This window comes from Saccopteryx leptura, chromosome 7 (genome assembly GCF_036850995.1).
Source record: "Saccopteryx leptura isolate mSacLep1 chromosome 7, mSacLep1_pri_phased_curated, whole genome shotgun sequence".
Classification (NCBI taxonomy): domain Eukaryota; kingdom Metazoa; phylum Chordata; class Mammalia; order Chiroptera; family Emballonuridae; genus Saccopteryx; species Saccopteryx leptura.
The window spans coordinates 56,366,609-56,383,346 of NC_089509.1; the positions used below are offsets into that span (position 1 = coordinate 56,366,609).

Here is a 16,738-nt window from a genome sequence, read left to right on the forward strand (position 1 = left end):
CTCATAGGATATGAGAACAAACTGATGGTTGCCGGGGGAGGGGGCTTGAGAGCTGGGCAAAAAAAGGTGATGAGATAAAGAAATACAGACTGGCAGTTACAAAATACAGACATGTAAAGTACAGCATGAGAAGTCAATAACATTGTAGTAACTATGTTTGATGCCAAGTAGGTACTAGACATATAGGGGGAATCACTTTGTAAATTATATAAATGTCTAACCACTACTCTGAAACTAATACAATATTAAATGTCAAATAAAAAATAAAAACAAAATGAAAAAGAAATCCCAGGAGATACCTCACTCAGGAATGTAGTGGAGCACCATAGAGCTGGCTCCTAATTTGGCCACAAACCAGCTGTCTGACTCTAAACAAGTCGGCTCACTCCCTGGACCTCAGTTTCCTCCTCTGTGAAATAAGGGGGTGAATGAATGAATCCTAAGATCCCTTCCAGTATCCATCTCTGGTGTGAGAAGCTGCTGGAACAGGGGAGAGCGGTGGGATTATCCTGGGTCTGCAAGCACACAAAGTTGTCTGTGTGCTGAAGACAAACACAAAAATTTAATCATGCTGATTTATGTTTCACAGGGGAGTTTTATGGATATGGGTCCTGAGTTTCAGAACAAAGATAACTATATAACTAAGTAGAAGTGGCATGTTCCCAGGGCTCCGGGGAACTTAAGTGCAAAAATCAGTGTTGTGTGCTAGCCTCGAACCCAGCACCAGTCCCTCTCCGCCCTCCACTAGCCATGCTGGGAAGTTGGTGGAAGTGTACTCTGTCTTTAATTTGAAGCTTGTTTTCTTTCTCTGAGGGCATGAGCTAATTGTTACAATCCTGAGAAAAGTTTGTAGAACACCTTATTTTAATTAGAGACCTTTCTGAATTTCCTAACAGTATAATTTAAATTATTTCTGGTGATTTCTCAGTATACAACATATGGATTCAATTCTAGCCTTAAGTTGAGTTTTATGAAAGAACCAAGGCAAACCCCCCTCCATTTCAGTTCTTTTAGGTCACACCCCTTTTGCAAAAAATTCCAAGTTCAAATATATCTTTCCTTGAAGTTAGGTTTTAATCCAAAGGAAGAGACTTCATTTGTTTATTCGGTATCTCAGCTTGTAACACTTTTAAGATGTTTGTATGTGAAGCTGATGAAGAATATTCACCACAAGAATATTTATAACTGCAATTTCTAATTCCAGAGAAGTTCTATTTTAGAAATCTTTACCATCAATAACATTTATCAGCCATGCTGCATGAATTGCTTAAACAGAAATTAGGAATCCTATTTTTCTTCCTGCCTTTTAGCCCATCTTATTTGCCAGTCTGTGGACAGCATTTTTGGGCTCAAGGACAGCCAAGAATTAATAGCTTTAGGTCTATTTGCCTATCCTTTTAAAAATGAATTTAGCTTTTGATATTGTATAACAGCATTTTGCTTGTGTACTTGAGTGAAATTTTAATGTTGGCCTTTGGTTATTATTTTGTATCACCTGAGCAAGCCTCATAAGGTGAGAAATCAGAACATATAAGGTAAACCTAATTGCATTTTCAATGACATTTTAAAACATTAGAGGAAAATGAAAGTCTAAATAATATTGTTTTTTAAATTTGGTAAATTATTTTTTATAAAAGCAAAATATAATTTTTCCTTTTGTTCGATAGTGTTATTATAATATTATTTGCTTGAAAGTATTGATTAAAATCATGTTATTGAGAGAGATTTCAGCTCAGCAGTTCTTGGATGTATAATTTGATAAATGGCTTCAGTTTAATATCTTGTTAGAAAAATCTAGGTTTCTGAATGCCGTAGAACATATGTCGACTGTTTTCTTTTTATTCCCTTTACATCCAGTCTAACAAAGATGTTCTTTTCAGATAACAAAGACCTTGAGATGAGGAGAGACTGTTGTTCTCTCAGGCTCTTATAGTCCAAATCTTTCTGCAAGAGGTAGAGCGTGAATCTCACCCCTGTCTTGGGGTCTTTATCAATAAGCCCTGCTCTTGGTGGAGGCTGTAATGACATTGTAATAATGGGACATTTCCTGGGATCATGGTGGCTTGACAAAGTGGAAGTACTATACCACCAGCCTTATGCTTACAGTAGGAAAGGATATAATTCGGAAGGGAATTTCTTTAATTCTTCTTGTATGAATCTCATGGGAACCTAATTTTATAATTAAGATGCAACCTTTAACCTGCCAACTTGTTGATGAAAAATTCTAACAGCCAAAAAATAACCTGAAGGAAGGAAACACACCCTTGAAAGTTAAGGCAAACTTCTCAATACTTATTTACATTATCAAGACCAGGCAAGGTGGCAATGACTGACATTTGGGATTCTCAATCATCCCTTTGGGTAAAACAACTGTTGTCTTGGGGCACTGGAGATGCTTGTGCAAAGATATTGCTAGTAACCCAAGCATTCATAGTTTTAGTCTCCCTAAAATAACTAGCAGGTGGTCTAAGTGTACCAAGGAAAGCCGTAAGTTTGCATTTCAAGGTAGGAACTTGGGCATGCTCCTTTAACCAGCATCCAAACAGTTACTCTGTTGCTGAAACTCATCTTCCATCACAGAGGCATTATCACAGAGGCCAGCGTCTTTTCAGAGACCTTAAGGCTGTCTATGAAATATTGGTATAAAATCCTCTCAAGGCTCCAACCATTCAGTTCACACCCCAGAACTGTCTGGTGTTTGCCCTAGCTAACTTGCAGGGAGAGGTCAGCCTTTTGGTTTGAGACAGGACCCCAGAACCACCTATTTGGATATCATGAAGTCATTGGAGGATATTAGAGCTGGAAAGGATAATAGTGATAACTCACCCCCACCTTGACATTTTATAGATCTGGAAAGTGAGGTCCCTGTAATCAAAGAAGCCTGCTCACAAAGTTTTCAAGGGACTTGCTCAAAGGCATCCAGCTGGGACATAATGGAGGTCAGACTTTCTGGTTCTCATCCAAAGGTTTTTCAGCATAGCTTCTCTGATGAGGGCTGCTCATTGATGTGAATAGAGAAGAAAGATAAGGCATAATCCTTGCCCTGGGTTACTTCTGTTTACTTTAAGGGTCACTTTGATGAGGTCATTTAAAACATAGAAGAAATGATGAGGTTAATGATCAGAGTAACCCCAAGTAGGTAAAAGTATTCATTAAAACTCAGGAACAGTGTAAACACGTACTGATATGCCAAACATGATTAATGGTGACTCTGCAGAAGCATGTAGGGATATATATATTAATATATACATATATACATACTGCACATCTATGAGACTCAGGGGGATAATATTTTAATCTTGGAGCCATTAGGCCATTAGCAAATACTGCTCTAGGACTCAGCCTCTGTTTTGAGTCACTTAATGCTGTGGTTTTAGACTGTTTCAGGTACACTAAACATTTTTGTCACAGTCTATATACACATCTTGTGGAACATTCTAGAAGATACAACTTCTTCATATCAACCTCCAACATGCTGTGGACTTTAAAATCAACTTTGGAGCCTGACTTGTGGTGGCGCAGTGGATAAAACCTTGACCTGGAATGTTGAGGTCTCCGGTTCAAAACCCTGGGCTTGCCTGGTCAAGGCACATATGGGAGTTGATGCTTCCTGCTCCTCCCCACCTTCTCTCTCTCTCTCTCTCTCTCTTTCTCTCGTCTCTAAAATGAATAAATAAAAATAATTAAAATCAACTTTGGAGTATCTGTATGTTCTAAAATTGACATTTATTAACGTATTTCCCCATGTATAAATATAAGACATCCCGTGTATAAGACACACCTTAATTTGGGGGTCCGAAATTTGAAAAAAATGTATCATATTATATAAAGTTATTGAACTCAAGTTTTATTCATCATAAAATTCATACAACTCCTCATCACTGTCAAAACTCCCATCCATTAGCTTGTCCTCATCTGTGTCTGATGATGAATCACTGTCTTCTTATATTGCCTCGTCCTCAGTTCCATCTATGGCATTTGAAATGCCACAACCACTGTATAAGAAGCACCCAGTTTTTAGACCCCACATTTTTTTTAAAGGGTGCGTCTTATACATGGGGAAAATGTGGTAGGTTTTCTATTCATAACTCTGGGATTAACATACCAATTTGTTAAAGTCCTGGTATACAAACCTGGTAGCTGCTCTGGTTACTTATATCTGTGTACTAAAACTATGTATTTTGACTAATTGTGTTGGCAACAAGCAATAAGAAGATAAAATCTACAGAGTTCTGAAATTTAAGACACATTTACTATAATATATGACTATATAGTCTCTGAAAACATGTCATTATTTTATTGTTACCCTTTAGTACATTTTGCTTCTGATCTTAATGGAATTTTGCTTTTCAGTGCATCTACATGTGGGAAAAAGTAAGTGAGGTCCTTAGAGCACAAGTAATCTTTTTCTATACTTGATTAGGGGTAGAGCTCAGATCCAGTTTGAATTTGTTAGCCTATCAAATCGACATCTGACTTTTCTGGTTTTGTAAATAGCACCATTATCCCCCTGGTCACCCAGGATCAAAATATCAGTCTTCCTTAGTGTGTACCTCCCCCTAACTGCTCATATTGAATCCTTCTGCAAGTCCTACATGTCCTCCCTTGAACTCTCTCATACACCTATTTAATCATCCCCATTTATTCCATTGCCACCAACACCATTTATACTCTTGTGACTGAAGCCAAGACTCAAGGCAAAGGAGAGTATATGCTTGCCGTTGGCATGGCTGCTCCTTGGGATGGTAGAGGTGAGGTGGAGGGGTGTGAAGAGAGAGATATTTAGGGTCCTGGACCTGTGTCAATGCCATCTAAACCTGCCTCTATCCACCCTTTAATCTGACTTACAGAGCCTGGGAAACCTGGTCCTAACCTTTGCCATTCTCTCTCCTTTTCTTGGAGCATCATACTGATTCAGAGAGCTCTTTGAGAGGTCCCCTTCTCGTGGGGGCAAGGGAACCAAAGACCAACCAGCCATCTATGCATTTTTAATTCAGCTTTATTTTACCTAGAGACGGAGAGAATGCTGAGCTGGGAGAATGAGGTCACTTCTTTCCCTAAAGAAACCTTTATAGGCTTTGGTGTTGGATTGGTAGGGAATTCAATTCCAGGATGTGTTGACCTTTAATACATCCCTTTACAGTGCTGCTTTAAATCCCATCACACATGTTTACTCCTGATAAGGACCAATCCTGAAAGAGAGACTCTCTCTGAGAAGATGGAGTTCAGGTAAAAAAAAATCTAAAAAAATCCTAGTTAGTTTGGTCAAATATGAGTGCAGAAGCTGATAATTCAGCTGTTCCTGTTACTTACAGTATTTAACACATTATGGTTTACTTGTTTCTCCTTTGCCTGGGTTTGAATTCTGCCCCTGACAATGACTAGCAATGGGTTCTAGGTGAGCTATTTAACTGTGCTATTCTTTCTCAGTTTCCACACCTACAAAAGGTGCTAATAGCACCTACCTCACAGAATGATTATGAGGAGTAAATTAAGTGTGCATTTGGTTTTCTCTTCTGAGGGCCTAATACTATGCCTGGTTCATGGATATTTAATAACTTTATGTAAATCATTTTACTAGTGAAATTTTCTGGAAGATTGAGCTTAAAGAATTTTTTTGTCATACTACAAAGCTGAGTTTTGGGATGAGAATTTGTTCAAAGGATACTTTTCTTTTAATCAGACTGAGCTGAAGATAGGGTCTGTAAAGAGAAGTTGAAACCAGATAAATGTTTTGAATATTTTATGACAGCACTTGAGAAACCTAAGGATATCTCCATTCCAGATTTGGACAGGTTCTTGAAACTGTCTTCTGTGTCCCAACTAAAATACCTAGAAGTTGATTTGAATTTCTTCCCAGGAATTGTGGACTATAGTACTAGACACTAGACACTCTTCATTGTCTTGCTTGGCCTCAGTGGTCTCCTAATATTCCAAGCATTTGGAGCCTGTAGCCTTTATTGGACATGCCAGTATGCATTGTCGTAGGACATTTAGAGTTGACATGGTTTGCCATTTAATTATTATAGGTTCACTTTAGATTTCAGTTGGCGATAGGTCTCGTTGGGGAAGGATAGAGTCTTATTTCTCTTTCCCTCACAGGAATGTATAAAAAAGGTCAACTATTTCCTGATTGATAGATCTAAAATTATGTTTGTCCCACATATCTGTAAATGTCATTTCTGAAAGCAAAGTTATTGAATAGTCTTTTCTGGAAATCTTTAAAAATAGTGTAGTTTATCACCTGATTGGGTGATGAAAGTGAGGCCTTTGGGGCAATGAAATGATGTCTGCTTCCAAAATTGGAATGATCTGAACTTTAGATTGAATGCACATTTGAAAACAATGTGTTAAAAATCTGACAGGAGATTCTATGGCAGGACAGTCTATTGAGAGGATGGGGCTGGGATCAGACCACAGATGAGGATACATGGAGAAACATTCTTCAGTTCAGAAGCCAGAAGGAAGGGTAGAGGGCAATTGATGGGTAGAGGCAGGAAGGGCAGCAAGTCTCAGGCAGGGTAGTAGGCACATTTGCCTGGCTTTGCAAGCCCAATTCCCTGGGTCTGGCAGAGAGCAGGTGTAGTACTTTTCTGTCACTGCTATAACAATATTTGACATTTAGTGGCTTAAAACAGCACATATTTATTCTCTAGGTCAGAATTTTCTTAACTCAGAAGTCCAGCATGAGTTTACCCAGCTAAAGTGAAGTCTCCACTTGGAGGTCTCATAGGCATCTCAAACTCAGTATGTCCCAGATGGAGACCCCGCTTTCAACCCAAACCCGCTTTTCCTACCGTCTTCCCCCTCTCACTGCATACCAGTTCCATTCTGAAATGCCCAGGTCAAAAACTCTGGACTCTTCCTCAACTTTTCTTTCTTATAAGCCCTAATCAGCAAATATGATTGGCTCTACTTTAAAAATGATATACTTAGAATCTGATTATTTCTCACTGCCTCTAGTTTGGCCTCCTGCAGTAGCATTTTAAACTGGTTTTGCTTCTTCTTCTCATGTCCCAGTTTAATGTATCTTCAGTGCAGCAGGCAGAGAGCTCCTGCTAACACGCAAACCAGACCAGTCACTCCTATTCCCTAGTTGGCCCATTTCACTAGAGTCAAAGCCAAAGACCTTCTGATGTCCTGAGAGGGTAGGGAGGCCTATCACTCTGCACCCCACCCCCCCGCGCTTACCTACCAACGCCTCACCAGACACTCGGAGTTTCCTGTGTGTGCATGGCTTTGGGCCATCCTGGGTCATGGAGGCAGATTTCAGGTTAAGCAAGGGCACCCGTCCCTCCACATCCTGTGGCTCACTCTGCCTTCTCGCAGCCCCACTGTCACAGTCTGAGTGGAGGGGCTCTTTCTGTTAGACTGGAAAAGTTGATAGAAAGAGACTTCCTTGCAAGGTTCCATTCTCCCAAAGCAATGATTTGCCCAGGGGCACTTTCTGGTTCTGCTGCTCTTCTTGCACGCAGCCAGGCCAATAACGGAAGTGGAAACTGCTGCTGAAACACAAAGCAGTTGTTGGGGTTTGAAGAGGAAGCGGAAGCTCTTAGGAAAAGGGAACAGGAAGGAGTGGATCCTATTTTATATGAACTACATCACATCAGTCTTCCCACATATTTCTGCTCAGTTGGCCACTCCTGGGGATTTTGTGCAGGAGACAAGCATCTTTGAGAACAAGTGTTGTTTGCTGTTGAATTCAGCAGCTGGTAATTAGGTGAAGAATGCAGACAATGTTTTTCCTTAGAGCAGGGGTCGGGAACCTTTTTGGCTGAGAGAGCCATGAACGCCACATATTTTAAAATGTAATTCTGTGAGAGCCATACAACAACCTGTGTACGTTATGCATTATCCAATAAAAATTTGGTGTTGTCCTGGAGGACAGCTGTGATTGGCTCCAGCCACCTGCAACCATGAACATGAGTGGTAGGAAATGAATGGATTGTAATACATGAGAATGTTTTATATTTTTAACGTTTTTTTCTTTTTATTAAAGATTTGTCTGCGAGCCAGATGCAGCCATCAAAAGAGCCACATCTGGCTCACAAGCCGTAGGTTCCCGACCCCTGCCTTAGAGGATGCCAGGGAGGGTGCGGTGAGGTGTTCACCCTCATGCCTCCTCTTGCACTGTTCTTGGTACCTAGAGGGTTTCAGTGCATGTTTATTGAACTGAACTGATACATTTTAAAAAGTTAATAAACATATTAGATGATAAATCAGTCACATACAGATAAGGCCTAGGAAACACATATCTTATTATTACTGAAATTCAGTATCAGCATAGCCAAGAGAACTGAGAAGGGCTAAGATTGGCCATGGGCCTTCTAGGACATCTGAGGTGGCTGGTGTTTGATGTGTTATGTCCTGCTTTTGTCTAATAGGTTATCGCTTGTGAGCAGCAGTATGACTCTTCCTATGATGCCCGCTGTGATGTTTGGTCTCTGGGGATTACAGCTATTGAACTGGGGGATGGAGACCCTCCCCTCTTTGACATGCATCCTGTGAAAACGCTATTTAAAATTCCAAGGTAGGACACAAGATGGCGGTCTTGGCTCGTAAATTCTTTGTAGTAAAAGCAGTTGTTAGTGGGGATAATAGTTTGTAAACAATTTCCAAATCTGTGAAAGCCCGATTTTAAAATGTACAGTATTTCTTTTTTTGGGGGGGGGGAGAAAGGGAGAGAGAGCGGTCCTTAAAGATAATATATGCCAAGGAATAATGAGACTTTGTTGTAACAGTTGCATATTTTCAGTATGTACTCCAATTTCTGAGATGTTCATTTTTGGTGCTGTGCGTAGGAAGACTACAAATGCAATTTTGGATTAAGTAATCCCTCTAAATACTGAGTTTTGTTTTTAATTACATATGTTTTTTATTTGAAATTTTTTTTGAGTATTTAGAAAAATTTGGGGATGAAGAATGTGTATCATATTTTCGTATTTACTCAGACCAGCACTAAAAAATATTTTTGAAAATGTGACCTCAGTCATACGACTGTCTCTCCATCCCTTAATTCTTGTCTCAATGGCAAATTGTGCTGAAAGAGGTCTATTTGAAGTGTTTAAATGCCAGTGTATTTTCTATAGTGTGTATTCATTAGGGGTTGTACCAGAGGTTTGGTTGTTTGTCTTTCATCAGAACCCTGCTGGCATTCAGCTATGTAATAGTTGGAGAAGCTATCTGAGCTTCTGGGGCTCCATCCCAGCCAGGCTGCAGGTTGAGAGATTTATACCTTTCACATTTCTCTTTCAAAGGAAGGCTCTGGGCCGGCTGGGAGCTTGACAATACAAGTGTTAACCTTCCCGTATCTGCACAATCACACAGCGATTACAAGCCTTCAAATATTTCTCCTGATTGCAATTTGCATTTCTGATTAGCTCTATTTATATGCAGATGAGGCTCTGTGGTGTTCATCATCATAATGTTATGTTTTATACCTAATCCAGATGTGAACAACCATCCACCATTATTCCAAAAATGATTCCCACTCAAGACAGGGTTGGTCCTTTTGCCTTTTCTGATGTACAAAAAACAGGTTATGATGATTAGAAGAGCAGAAAAGCCCCTGGCTTTTAAAATTAATAGTTTCCTGGGAGAAAATAAAGTCTGGTGAACGATGTAAAATGCAGAACCACAAAACAGTATTGTATACAGTAATAAGTCAGAAAATAAGATTGGGGTCTGGGATGATTTGTGTGTGTGCTTTGACTCTTTTTACAGACGGTTTACTCTGCAGCGTTTATTTAACACAGATACCTAGTTTCCCAAATGTCAGAATTAATGTGGCTTCTAATTAGCAAGATATATGTACTTTAAGTTTAAGAGGTCATCTACTTGGGAATATTTTTTCTTTTCACTTTTAGTATGTGTTTGTATAAGATAAACTGGTCAAAAATAAATAAATGTGAGGCATCCTAGAAGAGGTGTGTGTGTGTGTGTGAGTGTGTAAATAGACCGCCGCTCATCTCCATTGAATGACTCCTCTTAGCTTCTGATCTCTAATAGTCTCTGTACTCTCACTCCTATTACTTCTTCTATTTAGGGAGAGGCCTTCAGATCTGAAACACAAGTAACCAAGTCCTCCAGTGTCTGCCTCAGAATAGGATGAACCCCAGGAACAGGACAATTGCTAGGAAAGGATCTTAGGGGCAACAAGGATCCTATCCTGACATAGGTTAAAGTTTTCTTTCTCTTCTACTGTAACCTCCTGGCCTTTTACTATTTCTTGATTCCTGTGCAAGTAATGAAGCAGACTGAACTGGGGAATGTCAGTAATTGGTCATCAGATCCTCAGTGTGACTATGTGTGCTCAACACTTGCCATTGTCATAACCTTAACAGCTACCTTGACATTCCTGGGTAGGAAGGTTGGAGGGTTTTGTTGTTGTTTGTTTGTTTTGTTTTCTTTTTGGTGAGAGGAGGGGATATAGTAAGGCAGACTACTGCATGTTCCCAACTGGGATTCACCTGGCAACCTGGTCTGGAACTGATGCTTGAGTACTGAGCTATTTTTAGCACCTAAGTTCGACATGCTATTCTCAGTGCCCGGGGACATGCTTGAACCAATCAAGTCACTGGCTGAGGGAGGGGAAGAGGGACACAGTAGAGAGGGAGGAGGGGAGAAGCAGATGGTCACTTCTCCTGTGTGCCCTGACCAGGAATCAAATTCAGGATGTTCATACATCAGGTTGATGTTCTATCCACTGAGCTGCCGGCCAGGGCCAGGTTTTTTGTTTGTTTGTTTGTTTTTTATAAAGCATTTTGCACATACTGCCCAGCTTTTTATACTCACCAGGTTATTCATTTAAAAATAACCCTGTTGATTAGAAATCACACAGTTCTCTTTTGAAGGGTTGTAGATTGTCCTGTGAGTGTCTGTGTGTACAAACTTAATTTTGAGTGCTAATAATGTATCCTTTCCTCAGAAAAGCCCTTTGATGGAGAATGGAGAAATTAAATATTTACAGATTTTAAAGAGACACTCAAATTATTTACCTGTGTGTTTCATGAAGATCTCAGTCTCTCTCTCTGTCTCTCTCTCTCATTCTCTCTCAGTATTTTCTTTCTGAATAGAGAAAAGCAAATGACAATCACAAAAATCCTTGAATCTATTTGGCTTTAGAATTGTTTCTTCCTCTTTGGTTCTGAGTGTTTTCAGTGTTCTGTAATTCTCTTCAAATAAACAATGACATCCACTTAAGAGTTCCCTGGGATCCAGAACACTGAGCGTGGCTTCCCCCTATGGCTCTCCTCACTCACCTTTTCTCTGCAGCCCTTTCCTTACTGGAAATAAATGGAATAAATTACCAAGAAAAGGAAGAAAAGAGAACCTTTACTGAGTCAGATAGGAAGTGACTTTCACCAGTTACAAAAGACCTATGAATTAATGAAGTGCTGGTTACAGATGAGGTGAGAGCCTCAGATGTCAACAAAGCAAGTAATTACACAGGCTCCCTGGGCACTGTCAGAAAATATGAAGCGAGACCTGCCTGGATGTCCTTGAATTGTCTGCTGATGGGTCTCCTTGCTCTTTCCCTCTCTGCCTCCACCTACCTTCTCTTTTCTTTTGACCTTCATGTGAAAAGATGACACATAGAATGATTGTGACCTGTTTTTGAAATAATGCGTGACTCACAATCTTTCCTGCATTGCAAACGTACAGAAATTATCTTCTGATTGTCAGGGTCTCCACTATTTACTGATCCTGTCAGCATGTGTCATCTTGTCTAATGCCTTTGCTCCAAAAAAGTCACCCCTCTCTGACAGTCACTGCTCTGTCTGCTGGTGTTTCTCTCCAGGAGTTAGAGGACAGGAAAAGAATGAAAACAGAAAACAGTTTTTCTGGGTATTTGTGGGTTTGACTACATTGCTCTCACAACTCTCTCTTGAGGACTTCTTTAAAATTCCAAAGTCTTGGAAGGATATATTATTAACTTAAAGAGGAGATATGTTCCATAGATGTAATTGTAAGAGCCTATAGAATTAGGAGAAATATGGTTACGTTGGACTCTTGGCAACCAGGTGTCTTTTCTTAATTTGTTGGAGTCTTTGTTTAATGACCTACTCGACCTCCGCAGGTGGGGATCCTGAAGGCAGTGGAGACCTGTTTGGATGTGTTTATTGGGTGAGGACTGATAGCTGTTTCCCACCCATTCATTTGGGGCCAGATAGTGGCTAACAATATCCAGTGCCTTCCTGCACATGGAGTGCTTCCACTTCATTCCTGAGGGAAAATGCAGTGTTTTCAAGATTCCCAGCAGAAATGTCCTTGGCTGGAAGTGATTGGGACAGAAGGACTTGAACGTTACAGTCCCTGAAGCCCATGATTTTCCCTTCCTAAAGACAAGTTGCCCTGCAGTATGTGATTCAAGAAAAGGAGGATGCATAATTACTACCAGTTCACATTTGGGCTTGTTTTCCTCCCAAATTTAGGTTGTTCCAGATTGTACTCAATGTATTAGAGCCCTAAGACTGCCTCAACAAAGTACTGCAAACTTGATGACTTAAAACAATGGAATGTATTCTTCCGGTTCTAGAGGCACGAAGTCCAAAGTCAGGGTGCTGGCAGAGCCGTGCACCCTCTGAAGGCTCTAGAGGAGAATCCTTCCTTGCTCCTTCCAGGTTCCGGGGCCTCTGGTGTCCCTTGGTTTGTCACAGTGTAACTCCAATCCCTGCCTACCTTGCCCTGTGTCTTTCCTCCCTGTCTCTCTGTGTCTTCTTTTCTGTCATGTCCAAAAAAGGCACTTGTCATTGGATTTAGGGCCTGTCCTAATCCAGGATCTCGAGATCCTTGTCTTAATTACATCTGCAAAAGACCCTTATTCAAAGTGGGGCCTCATTCTCAGGTTGCAAGTAGACCTATCTTTTAGGGGCCATAGTTCAACTCACCACACCAACCACCTTGAACGTTTACCAGATTCTCTGAGAAACTAATTTGGGTACAAAATGTAGGACAGTTAGCTAAATGATGATGTTAAAGTAGCAATAGCTTAGATTGATCAAGTGCTTACTATCTGACAGAGACATTCAGTGCCCATAGTGACCTTGTGAGGTAGGTACTATCACCACCCTTTTTTCTAGAGGAGAAAACTGGAAGCCCAGGGAAGAGCCCCTCATCATGCACCTGTAGAGAAAGAAATGATATGACTCTGAGAAGTTTGACTCCAAAGCCCACATGATTGAAAAATTAAAGCCCTCCCTTAACTAATATGTATTTATTGATGAATTACAAATTGAGCACCAAGGGACTGGAGTATATAGAAATGAATAGGATACCCCACCCTTTATGAAGCTTACAATCCAGCATCCTTCTCCCTGCTCCCAATTTTAAATTCACACTGTCAACCCGAGAGTTAGGATTTTATTAGCATCAATAATTGTGTCTGTCAAGGAGCTGAAGAGGAGAAATCAAGAGAATCATCACAGGTGAGCACAGGCCCTCATCTGCTCATTGATTTATGACTCTCACACCAGAAACCCCTCTCATTCCAAACTCTCCTTAAGCAACTGCCTTTTAGGTCCTAATTTAGAACACTTACGACAAGAGTTTGAACTAAAAAACTAAAGAACATGTGTATATAAAAGCAGAGAAGCATTTCACATGGTCATTACTGGTACCCAGAAGGGTTTGTCCCACCCTGTGCTCCTCGCAAGCCCTGCCCCTGCCCACCCGGGCTATTTCAGGTAAAGCCAGCATCTCTTCCCACTTCACTACCTCTTTGAAAAAAGCTCGCTTTGGCTCTGTGGTAAATGGAAATCCGTTTCTGGCATCCTGAGTTGGAATGCTTTTTCTCACAGAAACTATATTAAATGGTTATTTAGGAGGAGGCTGTAAAACACCTGAAGTTCCCACTTTGGGTTCGTTATTAGACTCTTGTGGCCATTCAGAGTTTTATGGTTGAGTCTGAGGACTCAGTCTACCTCTAGAACTTAAGGTTCATGGGAAAAATGCTTCCCAAGCTCTAAATGCCCTTTTTTTTTTCTTTTCAAAGTGCTTTGAAACACAATCTGCAGGGTATTTGGACGTGCTGTGCCCCCTTCCCTAGGACATCACTCTAAGTCAGGCTTGGGTTGAGTGCTTGAGTGACAAGGTGAATAAGGTAGGACATTCTTCCTCCAAGGAATACATAGATTTATGGCCTCTTCCCCCATTCAATAGCCCAGGTGTATGGGGAAGAAGTTGGATAGCAAAAGGGAGGTACAAGGAGGAGAAATATAAAAGAATACTGTCGGTCTACTGGGGGCTCAGAAAGGGTAAATCGTCACTTGAAACATTATGAGTCTATTTGAAAGGTTTCTTCAGGGACTCAACACCTATAATTGGTTCTTGTTCTGAAACAGAATCCTTGGGTTGGGACTAAGGGGGAAGAGGGATGCATTCGGGGCAACCCTAGAATCTATGTAAACACAATTAATTAAATTTAAAAAAAGAATCCTTGGGTTGCATTTTTGTCTAATTTCTTCTGACTGTCTATCATTTTTTCAAGGTAAAGATTCCTTTTATTCTGACTCTTCTTATTCACACACCAAATTGTTCCAAGACGGGAAGCCTGCCCCTCAGCTGGGAGAGGATGCAGAGGCAGCAGGGAGTCCTGAGTCACCAGTAATTGTCTTACTATTATAGAATTGTCGCAGCACATTTTCCCTTAGGGCTGTGAAATATAAGGAAAAGAAATTAAAAGGAAACTATTGTTGTGAAAGGGTAATAATGAATGAGGGGGCTGGTGGTTTGATGGCACAGCGAGGCTGGACTGGCCCTGGGGGATTCTGGTTTCTCTTCACCAACCCAGGTCACTTAGCTACTGGCCTTTTGACCAGTGAACCCTCACAATCCCAGCTTCACTCTTAAAGCAAGATGAGCGAGAAGCATTAGCATCACTTAGCATGTATTGAGTGCCTAACAGCAAAAAATGTTTTGAAGTTGGATAGCAACTTCAAAATAGAACAGTAGTCTTTTATGACTCTTTTTCCTTTTTGGGGAGATTTCTAGTGGATTTTAATGGACTGTGGTCCTCAGGATGGTCCTTATTCCTCTCCCTGGGGCATCCTCTCCATTTCCTCGGGAACACAGTAGCTGGAGGCAGTGGGCAGAAATGCCCCAGAAGGCTTCCACTCTGTGGAACATGTTTCCAAACTCTTTTTAAATTTGAGTTGAGCAGCTGGGATTGTTAGTTCCTGGGGAGGGGCAACTTGCTGCCCCCCCCCCCCCATCCTGGCAGGCAGGGAGAGTTTAGCTTTTCAAGGTTTTACCTGGGGATCAGGTGGCAAAGCAGGAGCATGCCTTGAGGAATTTCCAGTTCCCATCTGTGTTGAGTCCGAAGCCCATCCTGAGAGAAGGGGAAGGCCAGAGGGGAGCACAGCACTAGCAGTGCTGTCCCCTTCATCACCTGGATCTCATTGTTTGGCACCACTTATTTTGGCTGATTCTAACTTAGTTCCTCAATGATGGAGAGATGGGAAAAGAGGGTAGACAAGGAAACAGAGCTCAAAATAGTACTAAAGGGTTTGAGGCACCCTAGTTTCCTCTTGACTGCAAAGGAAACTAGAGAATAAAGGTGAGGAATAGTGATAAACTGCCTTCATGGGTTGGCATAGTGGCGGGGCAGGGGCAACACGAGGAGGAAGAGAGATAAGGTGGTTGTCTGGAGGAAAGCTGTTCGCAGCTGGAGCTGTCCGTCCCTGGAGCATCAGACGAGGTCAGTAGCATCAAGAAGAAAATGTACTTAGGGATCTAATGCGAGCGTCTGTATCAGTTATCTACTGGCATGCAACACACCACTCTGAACATAGTTGCTTAAAACCAATGATCATTTTTTATTTCTTCTGAGTCTGTGGATTCTTGGGTTGGTTCTGTGGATCTTGACTGGGCTTACTCATGTATCTGTGGCCAGCTGGGGATGTGGCTGGGGGATGGCTGGTCTAGGATGGCCTGGACGAGAATGACTTGGCTCTGCTCCATGTGGTTTCTAATCCTCCAGCAGGCTGGCCAGGGCGAGTCTTACACTGGTGACAGGGTCCCAAGCATAGATACAGGGAGAGGTATAAAATTGGACTATTGTAGAGCAGACTGACTATACAAATGTACAAACCACTCACACCTTCAAGCCGTGTGAACTTGACCAACTTACTTAACACCTCTGCATCTCAGTTTTCTCCTCTGTAAAATGAAATTATGAATAGTATCAGCCTCATAGCATTGTTATGACAGTTAATGTAAAGTGCCCAGAACAGTATGTGGTGACCATTTGACTTTTTTTGGTGCTACCAAAGAACAAATTACAAAGGGGCATATTTATATGGTAAGGGCTTTGCTTTCCCTTGTGGCTCAAGATGTGAAAACTTCCACTCATTCAGAATAGACATGAGATCAGTCATTTGAAAGTTCATCTAGTTGATTGATTGATGATTGCATGGGGAATTAAGAAAGAATGAAGACTGATTTTTCAATAACTCTGTACTACTTTCACTGCACCTGTGTGAAGGACTTCATAAATATCCACGGTTACAATTTCTTTGTTAACAGACAGACTCTAAGAGGTGACAACACTCCTCCCCCTGCTCCCATACACAGCCATGAATGTAATGACAGGAACTGCCCATGGGAAAGCCAAGCTGGCCTTAGTCCCACCTCCCACCATGTCTGCAAGGGGGGTGACATTGTCATCCTCCAGGAGAACTGAGGCTGCAGTGCTTTCCTTTCCTATTGATTTCATCTGGGCGGGAGCTTTGTGGTTGGT

General features: G+C 41.2%; 1 protein-coding gene across 6 annotated transcripts in view; it reads left to right on the top strand.

Moving 5' to 3' along the window:
- The window catches only part of MYO3B (myosin IIIB), a 547,413-nt gene that overhangs the window by 105,033 nt on the left and 425,642 nt on the right, over positions 1-16,738 (top strand). For all 6 annotated transcript variants that reach the window (XM_066345578.1, XM_066345581.1, XM_066345576.1 and 3 more), the window contains one exon: positions 8,385-8,530. In XM_066345578.1, the coding sequence (XP_066201675.1) occupies positions 8,385-8,530 (146 nt within the window). The remainder of the gene's footprint in view (positions 1-8,384; positions 8,531-16,738) is intronic.